This window comes from Mesoplodon bidens (assembly GCF_964165515.1).
Source record: "Mesoplodon bidens genome assembly, chromosome: 3".
In the NCBI taxonomy this organism is placed as follows: domain Eukaryota; kingdom Metazoa; phylum Chordata; class Mammalia; order Artiodactyla; family Ziphiidae; genus Mesoplodon; species Mesoplodon bidens.
In genome coordinates, this window is record NC_138178.1 from 41,363,583 (window position 1) to 41,383,010 (window position 19,428).

Here is a 19,428-nt window from a genome sequence, read left to right on the forward strand (position 1 = left end):
GCACAGGCTCCCGACGCGCAGGCCCAGCGGCCATGGCTCACGGGCCCAGCCGCTCCGCGGCATATGGGATCCTCCCAGACCGGGGCACGAACCCGTATCCCCTGCATCGGCAGGCGGACTCTCAACCACTGCGCCACCAGGGAGGCCCTATATATATATATATTTTTTGCGGTACGCGGGCCTCTCACTGTTGTGGAGCACAGGCTCCAGACGCGCAGGCTCGGCGGCCATGGCTCACAGGCCCAGCTGCTCCGCGGCATGTGGGATCTTCCCAGACCGGGGCACGAACCCCTGTCCCTTGCATCGGCAGGCGGACTCTCAACCACTGCGCCACCAGGGAAGCCCCGGGGAAAAGCTTTTTAAAACAATGGTTAGTCTACAGATGCCGTGGTTGGAAAACGGCACTCTCGCTGACCGCTTCATTACCTCAGATGTACTCAGGTACAGAGAAACTGGAGAGTGTCCAGAGAGAAGCAACGAGACCAATGAAAGTAGTGCAGAGACTGACTAATACGAAGACAGCAAGGAACATGATGTGTGTGAAACACGGCTGCCTCGGCCCCAGGAGAGGTTTGGTGAGCAGATGATGGGTATTTGGGAGATACCCACATCATCCATGGAGAACGTATAGGTAGCCTCGCATGATGGTGTTTAAATTAGCCCTCATCAAGTGAAATTAAGGAATTTATTATTTGGTTGAAATCCAGGAAACCCTAGACACTTATTCCACTGGGGTGCAGGTAAGTGACAGCCCTTATAGGTGCTACTCCTTTTGCCTGGGATGCTCTTCCTCTTAAACTTGGCATGACAGACTCCTTCAATAATTCAGGTCTCAGCTTAGGTGTCACCTGCTCAGAGAAGACTTGACCTCTCTAAGAGAAGGTCAAGTCTCCCTGCATATGTAAAAGTCACTGTAGACCTGTGCCCTTCCTCTGTTGATTTCACAGAGCAATATGAAATTATCTTCCAGATTGAATTCTTTGCTTCCTTAGTGTCCAACTCTCTGGTGGAATGCTTGCCCCAAAAGATCAGGGGTCTCGTCTATCATATTCACCACTAGGTCCCCAAAACTAATCATTATTCCAATAACCACTCACACTCATAAAGCAGTTAAGTCATGGCAAGAACCCTGCTAACACAGACATGTCTATGTTAACTTATTCAGGCCACGCAAAAACCTAGATTTTATCATTTCTATTTTTTTTAAGAAGAAGAAACTTGAGTCCCAGAGAAGGTGGGTGACTTCTCTAAAGTTGCACAGCTATAGGTGCTAGGGCTGGGATCTGAAGCCAGGTTCTCTAGCTTGAAAATCAACACTCTTAATCACTGCACTACCCAGTGTGTACCCAACTAATACGTATTGAATAAATGAGTCAATCAGTACATGAGTGAGTGAAGGAATGAGGATTTGAGTCCAAAACATCTGCCCAGAGCAGGAAGCAAGAAACGTATTGAGGTTTCCCAACTTTAGTGAAGGTGAGTCCTAAATGACGGCCTTCAGGAATCATCCAGATGTCATCCAACTGCAAAGATAATCCCCATGCTGATTACCTGTGTGGTGCTGAAAAGGATCTCCATGCCCTGAGCTGCCAGGAAGGCCTCCCTGCCAGACCGGAGGTTGGCAATATGCCTGAGGCAAAGCAGAAGCGCCCTGCGGATCAGCACGTAGGAATTGGTCGTGTCATGGCTGTGCCAGTCCTGATGCAGCCTGAGCAAGATGGTGACATAGCCTCTGTTCACTGCCCTGCGGCTGTTAGACTCTGAAATCAATGGGAAAAGACAATGTCAATCACAGGCTGGCCATACCTGCCTGAGGATGTCCCAGTGTACCTCCCACATGATACTAATTCATCATAAAGGGAATGAAAATAACTTTCTATTGGAGAAAACTGGCAGATATCACCTTCATCAAGTGACCAAAGTCGACATCAGCACATAAGATGCCCTGAGAAAGACACACCATCACTTTAGCATCACTTAAGCACCACTTTAGCATCCTTTCAGCATCGCTTCTATGATTTTCCCGCCCCAAAATGCATAACCTAAATGTTACTACGAGGAAAATCAGCAAACCCAAAATGAGGGACATGATGCAAAATATCCAATCTATAATTTTCAAAAATGTCAAGGTCATGAAAATCAAAAAAAAAAAAAAAAAACAGGAATTGAGCTAACAGAGACTAAAAAGACATGGCATGTCAGTATGGTATATAATTATAATTTAGATCCTGGACCACAAAACAATTTTTTTTCTTTTGCTACATAAGGCATTAGTGATGCAATTGGTAAAATATGAATAGTGTTTAGATTAACCCATAGTATTGTATAAATGTTTATTGTCAGATTTTGATAAACTATTAAATGTTTACATAAGTGAATATTCTTGTTTTTATGAAAATCACCATTGTGAATGTCTATAACATTCTCAAATAGTTCAGAAAAAGGATAATAGTGTGTGGGGAGAGAGAAGAAAGGAGGTGGGGGGAATCCACAGGATTTCCATTCCTCTTTCCTAAGCCTCAGTAGACTTGGGATATTGTCATTTGGGTTGAGCAAACTATAAGGCTTAGGTTGAAAAGGAGAGGACCCTGAGTGACAGACATAATGTCAGGAAGGCTGCCATGTGTAACAGACGTGTTGGGTGTTTTCCCTAAAGAGAACGGAAGCCAGATCAGCAAGGGGTTGGTTCCGTCCAGGAAAGGAACTCCTCAGGCTCAAGGCTACCCAACAGGGAGCTGGTCTCTATGTGGTAATGAGCAATGTGGCACCAAAAATATCCAGAAAGAGGTTGGAAGTCCACCCAGCAGGGATGTGAGGACAGGGCTTCCTTACATCTGACAGGGAGCTGTAATATTCTCTTCCCCTCTTTCACACCATGACTACCCTTTGTTAGTTGAATGACCCTGCGTGAGACCTCCCATGAGACCCCTCTGATGGGTGAATGATTTCTTCCTTTTTCCATTATGAAGAAAGAAAGGGGGAAGAATGGTCCAAGATACCTCTCTCAGCAGTCCACATACACCACTTTTCATGTTAAGCTCCTCCGCCTACAGCGTTGGCGGACAGACCAGTTCAGGTCTACCCAGTAGATGGGGAGATAGATATTCTCTGGATCCTGGTCCTCTCTACCCCTGTGGACTAGGTACCCCGAAGAACTCTAACGGGCTGACTCTCAGGAACAAACGCCCACATCTTGCAGCTCTGCCCTCTCACGACTGCATTTCTCCATTATCCATACCGTTCATGCTGGTTTATGAGACAATCTATGTTTCTGGCTGAGCATGTGAGAGAGAGATCCCCTGAACTGTAACTGGATAAGCAAAATTTCAGCTCCAAGTCAGATTTTTTCCTAAGACCATATAAGTGCACATGAGTGAAACGATAACATGAAAATTCAGTGCTTTATTCCAGAAGGGTTTTCTCATAATATTAATGGAATTCTCCTTTTCTTCTACTTGTTTGTCAAATTCTAAATTGCCAGGCTTGACTGAGCCCCACTGAGATTTCTGACCCATTTGTGCAGTTGGTTTTATATTTTTTTTCACTTTTTACAACATTTCATTCAGCCATGACCCTAAATTGAGAGCCATGAGCTTTATTCACTCCATGATGTGTTTGTGGAAGGTTTAAATCACCTTCATTACCTCCTTTAATGAATTATTCTTTTGTATCAAAAATATTTCTCTCCTCGGATGGTCCCAGCCACAAAGCACTGGACTTCTTTACCGCCTAAATGAGGTTCCAGCCTATCCAATATCTGATGTTTAAAAGAAAATTGAGGATTAGGTAGGAAGTATTAAAGGAAACTATCACCTGCTGAAAAGAAGACAGAATGGCAAAAAAAGTGCATGGAGGCCGCGTGGGCAGTGGGAGGTTAAGAACTTTTGTCTTTTATCTATGTTAAGGGTATAAGACTAATACTGTGTTATCCTCATGACGTTCATCTCCCACTTCTGGGGGAGGGGGAGGGGGAGGGAGATAACGAGAAAAAAGTCTTTAATTGTCTGAGAGAAAAATCCCTTATCAGATCCCAATGATTTTATTCACGATTTCCTGTTAATCTTCAACAACCTGTCGTGTTTACTAACATAGAAAATAGCTACACCTCCTCCCCCAACCCCTACCCTAAATCAGTCAATCTTTCTCCGTGAACGGCTTGGGAGTTTTGCAAAAGTCAATATGCACCTGAAACCCGACAAGAGATCCATCAAGCTGAACAAATGTAGAGGGGAGCTGAAGAATGAAATGAGGGTCACTGGGATCTGCAACTTGCAGAAGTTTGAGAAGATTTGAGGGGAGGACAGTGCTTCTCCCAGGGAGGCCAAATAGGAAGGAGAAGATGTGGGGTTTCATACATTCCTTTGGGTGAGCTCAGGGTTGGGAGGCCAGAGAAGATCCCCAGACCAGCTGTACTTTAGTCTGTTTATGTAAACGGCTTCTTCCTAAGATTTCCTTGGAAAAAGAGTTCCTGTTCCTTAATTTTTTTTTTTAAATTTCCGAAACAGATTGGTTTATGTTAAACTGGTTGGAGGATGGGGTGGAATGGACAGAGAGGACTTCTGAGGACCTTTAATTTAACAGCTCACCTCCACCCCCTTCCCCATCCAAAGGCGCTCTCCATGCCCCCTTGTCTCCATCAGCCCCTCCCTGGCAGCCTCCTGCTGAAGTTCTTATCTGGCCAGTTTTCCGGTGGCAAATCTGCATCCTTGTACTCACCTCCAATTTATCCTCTTAAGTTCTACTCTTTCTACCTACCTTTCCAGATTTTATCCTCCTGAAGTCTTATTTGTAGCTAATTCTCGGTCTAAAATGTGACCTCGCGCTCTCCTTATTTTTACCCCACGTATTTCTTCACAGAGGTTCGAATGTTTTCTTTAGTGCAGACCCCACTGATGCAGCAGATTTTTACATTCAGGAAGAAAGAATAAAAAAAGGAAGGGAATATGCCAAGATATCAATAGTACTTATGAGGGAGGAAAAGATTGATGATTCTATTTGCTTTGAGTTTTTTTAGACTAGACTTAGACTTTTCTGTAGTTTTTATTCTCCTCATCCTCTGCAATGAACTTTGACAATCAAGTAGAAAAAAGACAGGTTACCCTTTGACAGGAAGTCCGTAGTCTATAGGCCATGCCATGTTGTAAATGCCTGTGGGCAGGGCAAGAAGTCCCCGGGTTGCCATAGCAACCAATTCACCTTACCCCATCCCTTTCGAAAGTGAATTACCTACCTTGCCCCTGAAGGTATTTGACAGCATGATCATCTCTATAAAGGTGTTTGTCTTTTAACAGGAAAGCCCAGACACCTTCAAGACTCAAAGATTGGATTTCTCATGAGGAATTTCCAGCCCCATGACAGGTTGGTGGAGAAGTGCTTGGTGACCCAGATTATAATACCTGCAAGCAACCCAACGCTCTGCCACTTTTATTGGGCAAAACCAGAGGAAATTTCCATGACTGCTCTTTGTTTCCCATATCTGAGAATTTCATCACCCCTTTTAGAGTAAAGAGATAGCTTAAAGTGGAGGAAAAGTGGGAACCTGCAGCAGAGGAATGAGCTGGATGCTTTCACAACCACAGCTCTAGGAATGAGACATACAAATTAGTGCAGACCTCCAAACTCATCTTTACTATCCTTGTGTACCCTTCACTGCCTTGCTGGGCAGAGCCTTCAGCTGTCAGCTTTCTTTCTGGAGTCCTTGCACATGGCTGTGACCTCCACTGCTTTCTAGCTGTGTGACCTTAAGCATGTTACTTCACAGCTCTTGTCACTAAGTCTTTATCTAAAAAACAAACAAACAAACAAACAAAACTGATAACAGTCTCTTCCTTGTGGAACTGTTGAGAAAATTAAATGAGATAATATATATAAAGTAGACAGCTCGATGCCTGGAACATAATAAGCACTCAATACCTGTTGCCTATAATTGTCATCATCAACATGATAAGCATCATCTATTTACTATTCCAACTCCCCCTCTGTAATTTTGGACAACAAACTGCCAAATGCTCAGGACATGAACAGATTCCTTTGGACAGCCTCACACAAGAATAGGAGCACTAGGATCACATAGTTGCTGATCTGCATTCTGGCTCTATCATTTATCAGTTGTGTAACCTTGTTTAAGTTACTAAGCCATCCTGGACTACATTTCCATCATCTGCAAATATTAAAGCAAGATCAAAGAGAGATAACTAAAGCATCACCCTTACAAGTCCATTATAAGGAATGATTGCATAGTGTAGCAGCTGGCATCAAGTATGTGCTCAATAAATGATAATCCCTTCCCCATAAGGATGACATTCAAACTTCAAATTCACTTCACTAGTGAGAATAGCCCAAGGAAAAGTTTCAAAATAAGTAAAATTTATAACCACAGTCCTTCAATCCCCATGTAATGGAATCGACTTCTCACCCCAAATGCCCACACACCTTACACAGCTGCCTATCTGTCCTTAGACACCCCAAACATATATACCAGGACCATTCCCCCACGTTATCCCAGGAGCCCTTAGAGACGATGTCCATAATGTAGAACTTTTCAGTTCCCCTCTCTGACCAACTTTACCCGAGTTGGGTCCCATTACACTAAAGCTGTTTTAGAAGACTGGGTAGTGCTCTAAGATCCCCTTGATTGATAACGGTTAAGTGTTTAATAACTCACCCTTGCTTTTGATAAGCACATACACGAGTAAGAATAAATACAAGGATTCGAGGCTCTCATCATTCTTAAGGACAGAAATCATCTTCAGCCACATAGCATAGTGGGCCATTACTATCTGAAGAAATTCTTGCCCAGGAAGATTAAATAGTTTTATTAAACAGATTTGTTTCCTTCTGTTTCAGGAACTTCATGAGAATTCATTCATATGAACTACTGACAATTCAGCTAGCCCTTTTTCAGGACTGTGGCCCCCTTCTCATAAGAGAAGACCACTCAGTGGGGCTTATCAAACACCCCTCCCCAAGGCTTGCCTCCAAACCCTCTCCTCACTGGATCCCCCAACTGAGCAATTATATCACAAACACTGCCTGATCTTCATCAGGACTCCACATGCAAATACCCACCTGGAGCCACAGCACTCGCACTGTATAATATCCCACCCTAGAAATCTCCCTTTGGAGACATTACTACAACCCAAGATAATGGTGACCTAAACTACAGCAAACAATCCACTGGCCTCTGCAACAGTGCTCTTTTCAGGGATTCAATTTAGAAGATGTTTCTGGACAAAGCAGGCTTTTACCAAGACTTCTAAATCATATTACATGAACAGTAAGCTGCCTGTTTTGCCACTGTAACACCAGTTACAATTACTGAGTATTTATTTACTGAATGTTTCCTATGTGCTCAGCATTGGGCTAATCATTTTACATGATCATCTCATTTATCTCATGGAAATGCTTGAAGATAAGCATTATTTGCCTCCTCTTACAAATGAAGACACAGAGGCTGAGAGAAGTTAAATAATTTATTCAAGTCCTGAGAGCTTATAAATGGCACGTGGAGAATTCAAATGGAATCCCCCATCTGCCTCCAAAGCTGACATCCCACATCATTATCCCCAGTGCCGGTTTGTACAGATTACACTGTTTTGCATTCAGATAAAGACCTTTAACGGTTACCAGGAGAACCAGCTTCTTGAGGAGGGTTTCCGAAAGGCTGAAGGAGATGAAGTCCGCGGCACAACTGAGGTGCTTGAGGGGCGTGGCTTTCAGCCAAGTGGAACCTGGCACCGTCCCTCCGGCCAGTCGCCCTCCGTCGCCCTCCTCCGTCTTCTCTGCTCCCTCCCAGGCCCCTAAATTGTGGCGAAAGTTGATTTTTAATAGGAGACTCAAGAAGGTTTAAAGAGTCAAGGGCTTCCCTGGTGGCGCAGTGGTTTAGAATCCGCCTGCCAATGCAGGGGACACGGGTTCAAGCCCTGGTCTGGGAAGATCCCACATGCCGCAGAGCAACTAAGCCCGTGCGCCACAACTACTGAGCCTGCGCGTCTGGAGCCTGTGCTCCGCAACAAGAGAGGCCGTGATAGTGAGAGGCCCACGCACCGCGATGAAGAGTGGCCCCCACTTGCCGCAACTAGAGAAAGCCCTCGCACAGAAACGAAGACCCAACGCAGCCAAAAATAAATAAATTAATTAATTAATTTAAAAACAAATAAATAAAGAGCCAAATTAACAGCCGATGGTGCCTCGGCTCCCTGGAGGAGATGTTCAGGACCTCTCCTGACGCCCGGCAGGGACCCCTGAGGCCAGCCGGGAAGTCAGGCCCAGTACGTGGGTGCAGGGCTGCTGAGGCGGAGTCGCTCTCAGCCTCCCCGGCAGCTGCTTCAACACTCCTCACAAAGGAGAAGCCGCGCTGTATGTACCGAAACATAACTAATCTTAACGTCAGCAGTAATGGAAATTACACTCCATTATCATTAGCTCAAATAAGAATAATGATATGGAATTAGCTTGCAGGTATTTTTTTCTCTTTGTAAAATAGATACTTTTCAGTAAACTTGGCTCTAAAGGAAATTTGGGTTTCAAGCAAATCTTGTTTTCCCATTGACTGCCTTTTGGAAATGAAAGATGCTTTTCCTAAGCTTCAGAAAGAGTGGCTAAGAAGGCTGAGAAACCATCCTTCGCAGCATTGTTTTAAATCTAGACTCGCCTACTGCTGGTTGGGTTTTTTTGAATCACCAACTGCTTCTAATACCTTTCCACAGATACATTCCCAAGCCATAGAAGTTTCTCCACTCTTGAGAAAGCCTCAGAAGCCATATCTGCCTCTTCCTCTACACACCCAGCTCTTCCTCTGGTCCTTGGAGAGTACCATGTCCCAGGTATTAGGCTGCAGTGCTACAGGGGAAGGGACCACTAACAAATAGGGACATACTCCAGACCAGAACCCCCTGCCACTTCCCTGCATCCCATATGATGAATCAACCTCACCTTGTACTTTATCAATTCTAAGGCATATATTTTTTCACATTTTAGCATTTCCAGAATTAAGATGCTTCTTACCAATGATGATGTTTCAATGACAACTGGCAGCATTTTTTCGCTCTTCATGGCACATAAAAATTGGAGCATCTTATAGTCAATGACATCCTAGATTTGAGGAAGTAGGATTAATTTTTCAATATTTAGTTTGAAAATTCTCTAAAAGGAGCTTGTTCCCAGCAAGAAATGATCGCTTGAGAGGTTTGCTCAGCATATGGGAATAAGCAGAGACAGTTTTCCCTGAAAGCCAGATTTTGCTGTGTCTAGGTATGTGGTGAATTATCAGCTAAAACCATACTCATACCCCCTAAACTCCAGGAACCACCATTCACTCATTCAACAAACACGCTTAACAACTACTACGTGCTAGTATGTGCCAGGCAGTATTGTAGGCACTGGGGATATTAGAGCAGGAAATGAGATGCACAAAGTCTCTACTCTTAGGGGCTTGCATTCCCATGGGGGAGCTGGGGAGACTCTCAGATCCAAATAGGTGCACACACACACACACACAAATTAGGTAACTTCAGACAATGACGAGTGCTACAGTGAAAATCAAATAATGATTCTAGAGGGACTGGTGGGGCTGCTACTTTAGACTGGGTGGCTTGGGCAACTCTTTGAGGAGGGGGCATTAGCACTGAAACCGGAATGTAGGGAAGAATCAGGCTGCAGAGATCCGGGGACAGAAAATTCTAGAAATCTGGAGAGCGGAGCAAGTAGAAAAGCCCAAATTTGGTGAGTGCAAATAACAAAAAGTCTGGAAGCTAAAGCCAGGTGAAGAAAGTGAGGGGAGAGCAGTAGGGCAGAGATCAGAATGCGGGACCCCCACCGCTTTGACATTCATCACAGCGGGTTGTGCAAAATCAAGTGGGGGGGGCAGATATGTCGGTCAGATTTTCTCACTCTCCTTTTTGTTATTTGTTTTTGACATCTCTGCAAGAAAGCCCTTAGGAATGATCATCTTTGCCTGGACCTAAAATTTCCCAGGAGTTTTCCTATCCATCCAGAGTTTTCTTTTGAGTCTAGATTCTTCGTAGGGAAAGAAGCACCTGCTAAGCCCTAAGATGAGCCCCAGTCCCTTCTGGGTTATTGTAGATAACCTTCCTCCTAGTTTCATTTTGCCATTTCCACTGTTTACTCATCAGAAGGCAACACTTAAAGAAGAAAGCCAGGATTTATACCTGGAAGAAGAAAAACAGAGCACTTCCCCGCCTGCCTTTCTCTGTCAATGGATGAGGGAGACACCTGTCCGTCAGCGGCGTTGCCTGCTTCTGGCCAGAGTACAGACAAGCAGTGTGGACTACAGGAAAACAAATCTGCACGTGCAAACATCACGTGCACATTGGTTCACACTGCATTATGCTTCCAGGCCTTGAGCATGCGCAGAGCAAGGTAAAGAGCTCAGCCTCTGTGCTCCTGGCCCGCTGTCCTTTGGCCTGATGTCATACGGTAGCACAGCACTGAAAAGTCCCGAAGCAAGCGTGAGCCTTGCGCTTCCTTGTTTGAACTCCACTCCTATCCCCCGTGGTCCTCCGAGTGCCCCTTCCCTACCGCCTGGAATGTGCCCGCAGCAGCCTCCTACTTGACCCGCATGCCTCCCCTCCACTGCCCAACACATCTCACTAAAACACACACTCAGATGCTGTCATCCTCTACTCAGAAAAATGGAACAGCTCAGGGAAATCCAGAAGATCTGTGGATGCCAACAGGGGCCTAATGTTCTCTGGGTCTCCTTGTATGGGCGTAGCAGTTGCCAGGCAGCCTGGGTGTCCCTGGGATTAGGGGAGGGGCTGAGGAAGAGGCTGAGCAGGGTCTCTGACCCCTGCTGCCACCAGAACAGCTCCACCATCAGCTGTTTACATGCAATGGCTCTGCCAAGGTTTTCATTTCAAGTTTAATGCCTACAATTTATTTCTTTAAAATAAAAATAAAAGATTTGAAACCCTCTGGTAGTGAAATGAAGTGGGATTTCAGTCCCACTGTGCCAAGTACACATCATGCAATCTTGGGCAAGTCAGCCAACCTCTCTGAACCTCAATGTTTTGTATAGAACAGTTTCCCAGCCTGGAACTATGGACATCTGAGGCCGAATATTATGTCGTAGGGTCGGGGGCAGCTGCCCTGTGCATTGTAGGATATTTAGCAGCATCCTGCCCTCTACCCACATGATGCCAGGACCGCCCACACCCCCTGCAGATGTAGCAATGAAAAATGTCTCCAGACCTTGTTAAATGTTCCCTTGGGACAAAATCACTCACGCTGAGAACTGCTGCTCTAGAAGAGTTAAATATTTACCTGTCTTGCAGGACTACGGTGAGCATTAACTGAGATAATAGATGAAAAAGTGCTCTGCAAACTGCTATTATTAGAAGTCTGTTGGAAGCATCTGACTTACATCCTGACATAAACAAATAATTTTACAGTCGATCCTGAATGGGATGAGGAAGCTACTGGGCACTTTCAGAGCTCTGAGATGTTTATCTTTTTGTCTATCTCTTTCAATCTTTGTGATACCTTATCTTTGTCAATCCACAGCCAGTCATTCATTATGCCAGGGTGACACAAATTCTGAAATCCACAACATTTAGAGCTCAGCAATCCTGGATGTTAACCCCTGGTTCCCCAGAATGAAAACAAAGTACGTGTGTGTGTGTGGATCAACCTTCTAGAGTAAGAGGTTTGAGCTTTTAGCAAACACACACGACCTTCACACACGAGCCTGAGCTTCCTTGAACACATTCACACTGTTGTCAAAGCAACATCATGGCCCAAACCTACAGGCAGATAGATAATCAGGCCAGAGGGAAAGCCCTAGAGATAGAACCAGGTCTTTAGTGCCAGAAAACAGGATAGTCTGGTTGAAACACAGCAGCCTGCTTAGTTGTGAGAACCAGGATTGGCTGCAACCTTATTACAACAGTGTTTTTTGCAGACAACAGTTTATGTCAGGCAAGGAAAACACACCACCGCCATCCACAGTTCTGTTAGACCCCGTGTGGGTGCCTGGGAACATCCTGGCCATCTTGGGAAGGTAGTTCACCATCTTGCCTATACTAACAACCGTTGTCATTTCCACCGGAAGCTGACCCTTCTCATTTAATTAGGTCCTGTTTAATTCAGCGTCTTAATCCCAAGAGACTCAAAAGTTACTTGACTAAGGCTCAAGGATGAAGATAACAATTTTACATCTCTCTCTGAGTCAAACTTGACTAGCTCTTCCTTAGGACCACCACACAGTAAAAACGAGCACGTGTTCCAAACCTCCTAAAGGATGCATCAGCCCGTCTTTAAATTATAATCTCTGACAATTTACTGAGCTCTGAAAGTGTCCCATGAGAATATTTATTTCAGAGGTTTTCAAACTTGATTCTTTCGAGCCCTGAGGAACGTCCATGGAAGTTTCTCAGCATCAATCACGAGCCAGGGAAAGAAGAGGTGAAAAGGGAAAGGCCAGGCTGTGATTCACTGGGATCTCCCACTTCTGCTCCCGTTTTATCTGCTTTAGATGTGTCATCTCCTCAGAGGATTTCTTTAAAAAAAAAAAAAGTTTCTTCTACTAAAGCACCCTCAAACCACTCAACTTGTACAGCCCTCCCATTTTTGGAAAACCAAACTGAAGTCAAGTACAATGACAAAGAACTAATTTCAGGTCCCATGCCCATCAGCCAAGTCCAGGTTTCCTGACTCCATGTGGAAGGTGAGACTCATCCTTGAAATAGGAAGATTTTCTGCTTTGAAGACAGTCACAACGGAGTTTGAATTTCAGCTCTCCACTTACCATTCATGGGATCTTGGGGAAAAAATGATTAACCTCTCCTAACTACAACTTCCTTGTATGTAAAATGGGAATATAACGTGCCTGGCAAGTGCCACTGCTCTGTAATTAATAGTTATGATCATTATTCCCTGAAGGTACTCTCATAAACAATAATTCTCTTATCACGCCCCACCTTCCTGCCCTCTTCCTTGAGGGATCGCAGAGAACAGTTCATGAAACATATTATCAAATGGGATGTGGGATGCCTGTGAACCATGGGAAGGCAGATGGGCATCTTCCTTAAGTCGTGCCTTTGGCCTTGGCAGCAAAGGTGAAGAAGGTAACAGGTTATCACAAGGGTTCAGGGGAGATGGGGAAAAGTAACTGCAGGATTCTCTGCTCTCTACCAGAGGCAGCCCTCAAAAAAGCTGCGCGAGATGCGAGATGCTCCCTACCCTCGGTAAGTCCCTCTCAACCCCGCTAACCTCACTGGGAGTGCAACAAACTCCAGCAACTTTTCCAACACCGGGCTTGGGCTCCGCTCACCCTGCCTCCTCCCAGCTCCCTTAAATAATGGCTGAGCGAATGCCTCCGGGACCATCTTCAGCTAATTTCCTTCAAGACATGCAAGCTGCTAACGCTGGGAAGCACAGATAGTGTGGAATAGCAAATATGGCCAAAATTAGATTAAAATAACCTCCTGATAAACAAATTACTCACCGAAAATAAATATTGGACTAGCGCGGCCAAGATAACTAGAAGAACAGCACCACCACATGGCAGGAAGAGGAAGTACATGAGCTGCGGTCTGTGGCCAGGGACGATCAGCACCCACCCCCAACTCGGGGGCCTGACAAAGCCAGCAGGGAAAGGGAACTAGCAGCTGTAATCCTTCCCGGCCCTGTTCCCTTCTCCTCTCACTCACCCCGTCATTCATCAGCCTCGCCTGATGCTCAGCCTCACAGCAGAGACTCTGGCCCTTTGCACAGCCATGTTGGTGTGTTGGCACCTCTCACTGGGTCCCCTTCAGATGCTTGTATGGGATGGACCGTGTGATGCTCTTTCCTAAACTAAATGACAGATGCTCCCACCACACACACACACACACACACACAAATCCTTCTAATACTTAGAAAGTATTCATTTAGCTTCCTTTCAGATTTTGATCTTATCTTCTTTGGGCTAAATAAACCTACCCTTGTTCATCTCTCCTTGGTGTGCACAGAGCTCAGGTCCCAGGGTCTACAGCAGGTAAGCTCTGTAGCCCAACCTCTCCAGGCCTCAGTTCCTACACCTGTGAAATGGTGATGATGATACCCCCTTACTAGGAATGTACATGCAGTGGTATATACAGTGGCTGACACGCTAAGCAGTCGATAAATGGTACACGTGTGCATTGTCATTTCAATCCCACCATGTGACGGATGTAGTTTGCTAGTCTGCATTCATACAAAGTCGATCACAGCAGTCCATCCCAGTGTGACAAATGCAAAAATCTAGCAATATTACTTGACGCAGAATTCTGGATCATCACAGAAATATAGGGCCTGCTTCTCCAGGAGTTATGATGGCAGAACGGACGTCGGGTCTATAATCACACCACAGTTTGATTCTTTCTGGGGACAGGAATTGGGCTGGCCTCTTCATTAAGGCATATTGGAAGCAAATGTATGAGGCTTAAGTCACGAAACTGGAATCCTTCTTTAGTTAACATTAGTGTGTTAGAGGTTCTCTGGGTACAGCTCAATGTGAGGTGTGCGCGCTATGACAGGGACCCCAGTGCCCATGGAGGTAGACCCTGCAGGGAAACTACGTGCATACGTACACAAAAATGCATACACACAAACACATATGCAAAAGTATAGGACTCACTGATTACAGTATAGTTACTTCTTAGTTATAGGCAGTATATTGATAGTTAGTATAAATATAGTGAAAAGGCTTAATTGGAAACCTAACCCTGGGCAGAGATGGGGGGTTGTCAATACCCTTGAGAGAGACATTTGTGCTGAGACAAAAGAAAGAACCAGTGTTAGCTGGACAGGAAACCTTCTAAGTCTCAGCGATCTGGGTGGGTCACTCCCTCTCTCTGGTCCTCAGTCTCCCTGTGTGAAAATGCGGAGAGGGGTGGATAAGACCAACCGTTTTCCGGGATCTGGACGACACTGTGTACTGTAGCCACCCAACTCACTGAGAGACTAGGTCTTGATTATTCCAACCACTGAACAGAAACGACACTCATGTGATGTGACAGGTGCACACGACCGCTCTGGTAGCAAAACAGCCAAGTATAGATGTAGCAGGTCCAGAACGTAAATCCATACCGTGAGTGTCTCCGTGTGCACACGTGCAGTGTCAAATACACTTCACTTTTCAGAAAGATTAGTACTTTTCCGGGTTCTCAGGGGGCCCTATACTTCTGTGAACGTGTCTCAGAGGCCACCTCAGGGGAGAATCATTGGGAAACGGACAGACAGGGCTCTGAGTTCTCCAAGACAAAAACGTTTGAACACCACTGCACTAAACAACCTCGAAGGTCTTTTCCAGCTCTGATGGTCTGACTCCATGGCCCTCCTCTGGAAACTGAAGGGGAGACACTCCGTGGGCAGAACCCTGGGGCACCAGGCTTGTCCAGGCAGCCTGGCAAGCCAGGAGGACAGATTCCAGGCCCCGTGGGAACACAGATTGTACATGTGAGCCCTGTGAAGTCTGTGCCACCCTACGGCTACTGGTGTTATGTCAGAAGTTCAAAGGAATCACACTGCCAACCATCCTAAAACACTGATGCCATTCTGAGAACTCCTCAGAGCTCCTAGAATTCCTACAGAAGCCTCAGTTGCGGTTTTTCAAACATGGCCCCTTCTCTGACATTTTGCTGTAGGGCAACTATCTGGCCACCAAGTCCTCCAGTCCCTACACTGCTGATTGCCAGGCCATAGTAGAGGACCGTTGAGAGCTTGAGGTGTCTGTCCATGATCAGGACTCTAGGCGCCAGAAGTCCCCTCCTTCCTATACCCCCGCCAGCAACAGGCTGCGCTGACCCCATGAGCCAGCCAGGCAGAGCTCACCGAGGAAGACACTAGAGAACCTCCTCTTCCTGCCAAACTTCCCACGAGCTCCCTTGCATCTCTCCCTCCCTTCTTTCTTCTCTGTCTCCCTCCCTTTACTAACTCACTTTCCCATTCCCTGCACCCTCCCCATTGCCCCAACTTATGCAAACTCCCAGACTCCTCTGAATGCTAATGCTGAAGTTGGAGAGTGGTCTGAAGTAGACCCATCATCCTCTTACTAAGATGTAGGGCCTGAACCAGAAAGTGTTTCAGGTCTTTCCTTGTTGCGAGAATGTGACCTTTAAAGCTGGGCAGCAACGTTACTACCAAGGCATTACGTGAAGATTCATCCCTGGAGCCAGTACAGATCAGGCAGAATCCCACGGTGCACGCTCATTCCAAGCACCACTGCCAAGCCACCACTTCTCCAAACTGCATTTATACCTAATGCTCACAAAAGGGTGTTAGGGAGCAGAAAGAAAAAGGGAGAGGTGGGGAGGCCAATGAGAAAGGAGAAGAAGATGAGGGAAAAAAAAGGAAAAAGAGACACAGAAGTCCAGGTAGAGACACAGATGAAAGAGAGAAAGGCAGAGTGGATGCAGATAGAAAAAGGGACAAGGGCACATGGATGGACCTAGAGATTATCATACTAAGTGAAATGAGTCAGAAAGAGAAAGACAGATACCATATGAGATCACTTATATGTGGAACCTAAAATATGACACAAATGCCGTATAGCACAGGGAACTCGACTCGATACTCTGTAATGACCTATATGGGAAAAGAATCTAAAAGAGAATGGATATATGTGTACGTGTAACTGATTCACTTTGCTGTACAGCAGAAACTAACACAACATTGTAAATCAACGACAGTCCAATAAAAATTTTAAAAGTAAATAAATAAACTAGACATAACTTGGTTTAAAAATAAAATAAAATGAAATATGAAACAAAAACAGACTCACAGATATAGAGAACAGACTTGTGGTTACCAAGGAGGAGGGGGCATTGGGGGGGGGATGGACTGGGAGTTTGGGGTTAGTAGATGCAGATTATTACATATAGGATGGATAAACAATAAGGTCCTACCGTATTACACAGGGAACTATATTCAATATCTTGGGATAAATGATAATGGGAAGGAATAAATAAAAGAATGTATATATGTGTGTAACTGAGTCACTTTGCTGTACACCAGAAATTAACACATTGTAAATCAACTATACTTCAATAAAGAAATTAATTTTTTTTAAAAAGGGACAGGGGCAAAGGACCATGTCTTATTTTATTAATTAGAGAAAAAACTGCCTGCAATGGAAGCATTATTTATTAATCAAAGCCTTATTAAGTTTTGGTAATAAAAAGCTAAATGTTTTTGTGCAGGATAAAGCATAAAAGGGCAAAGCTTTCAATACAGGAAAATTTAGTGTTTGCACATGAGTAGGTAGAGAGACGGGAACTGATACAATAAAAGTATGCAATCTGGATTAGACCATTCTAGCCCACATACATACAAAAAGGACCCTTGAATGAGCAATGACTTTAATTTTTAGGATTCTAAATTTCGGAAATAATTGGAAAAGAGGTCTAGGACTTCCAAGGCTTTATTTTGCATGCTGTTCCTCGGAAAAGGAAAGAGATGAGAGCTTTCTTTTGGTTCGTTTCTCTCTGTCCGCCATCTACCTTTCCTACACTGGCTTCTCATGCAATAGCTACTTGATGGAAGAAAGGGCTGAGACAAAATAACAAAATTGTTCTTATGCAACCTGGTGTTCTTTCCCTTTCTTTCTGTTATGGTGGGCAGCTCCAAGGCTCCCAGATCCCTCAGCCCTGCTCTCCCCGTTACTGGTGAGGGTTGCCTCCCACCACCCACTACGTCATAGGGCCTTGTTGACCTAAGATTCACAAGCCCACCCATGTTTACTGCCCCCAAGGTAGTAGATATGTCCTTCTGGCTCTATTTTAACTGGGGAATGTTCTCCTTTTGTAATGCAATTATAGAGATATACTAAAATGGCCAACTTTTATACTGATAAGTATCAAGGCCAGAATAATCACCAGCTAAAAAGAGTTTGCTTTCAGGAGATAAAGGTTCACATAAATATTCCCAGATATCAGTGCCAGATGGTGAGGGTTTGAATTCTAGACAGGAACTGACTTCCTGCATTTAGGTTCAGTGGACACAAACTCATCTGGGATGTAAATTGACAGACATTCCATGTCAAGTCTTACTTATGCATGAAGGCATCTGAAGCAACTAGAGAATTCCATGACACTCATCCCCCCCACAGCAACCCCAGCCTAAGTGCAATGGTACCATCCATACCCAGACCTTACATGTCACACAATACTTTGGTTAGGCTGGTAGAACAAAGATGGCAACTGCTCCTCCCCAAATCCATGAAAGACTTTGCTATTTAAACACAGCACCCTTGAACCTTCCTACATTGTTTGTGGGAACTGGTGCAGCTACTGTGGAAAACAGTTTGGAGGTTTCTCAAAAAGCTAAAAATACAACTACCATATGACCCAGCCATTCCACTCTCCTGGTGTATATCCAAAAAGAAAACAAAACACTAATTCAAAAAGATACATGCATCCCAGTGTTCATAGCAGCATTATTTATGATTGCCAAGATATGGAAGCAACCTAAGTGTCCATCAACAAATGAATGGATGAAGAAGATGTGGTATACACATATACAATGGAATACTATGCAGCCATAAAAAAGAATGAAAATTTGCATTTGCAGCAACTTGTATGGACTTGGAGGGCATTATGCTAAATGAATAAGTCAAAAAGAGAAAGACAAATACTGTATCCTATCACTTATATGTGGAATCTAAAAAATATGTATAACAAACTACTGAATATAAAAACAAAGAAGCAGACTCACAGATATAGAGGACAAATTAGTGGTTACCAGTAGGGAGAGGGAAGTGGGGAGGGGCAGTATAGGGGTAGGAGATTAAGAGGTACAAACTTTTAGGTATAAAATAATCTACAAAGATATATTGTACAACACAGGGAATATAGCCAATATTTCATAATAACTATAAATGGAGTATAACCTTTAAAAATTGTGAATCACTATATTGTATACCTGTGACTTGTATAATACTGTACATCAACTATACTTCAATAAAAAATAAACTTAAAAAAGAAAAAACAGCCCTCTTGCCTGCTGAGCTCAAATATGATCTCAGAATCCTACCCACACATGGGAGTTGGCACTTGCAATGGAACTTTCTTTTTTTTTCTTTCTTTTTTTTTTTTGCGGTTCGCAGGCCTCTCCTGTTGAGGAGCACAGGCTCTGGACGCGCAGGCTTAGCGGCCACGGCTCACAGGCCCAGCCACTCCACAGCATGTGGGATCTTCCCGGACCGGGGCACGAACCCGTGTCCCCTGCATTGGCAGGCGGACTCTCAACCACTGCGCCACCAGGGAAGCCCTGCAATGGAAATTTCTGCTGTCCTTGTTCTAAGATCCTCTAGATCTCTAGAACCTCCTCCCTCCCAAGTAACTTCTGCATGTTCATAAAGACTTTCTGCCATCGTATTCTTACTTCATGTGAACCCACAGGAATGACACCAGTGCTGGGGAATTTAAGATCAATTATGCAAGAAGAGCA

General features: G+C 44.6%; 1 protein-coding gene across 1 annotated transcript in view; it reads right to left on the reverse strand.

Annotated features, from left to right (window-relative positions):
• Nucleotides 1-19,428, reverse strand: part of AGBL1 (AGBL carboxypeptidase 1) — a gene marked incomplete at both ends in the record, with an annotated part of 563,318 nt that overhangs the window by 405,283 nt on the left and 138,607 nt on the right. Inside the window, one exon of the mRNA XM_081229515.1 lies at nucleotides 1,552-1,760. Coding sequence (XP_081085641.1) covers nucleotides 1,552-1,760 — 209 coding nt within the window. The remainder of the gene's footprint in view (nucleotides 1-1,551; nucleotides 1,761-19,428) is intronic.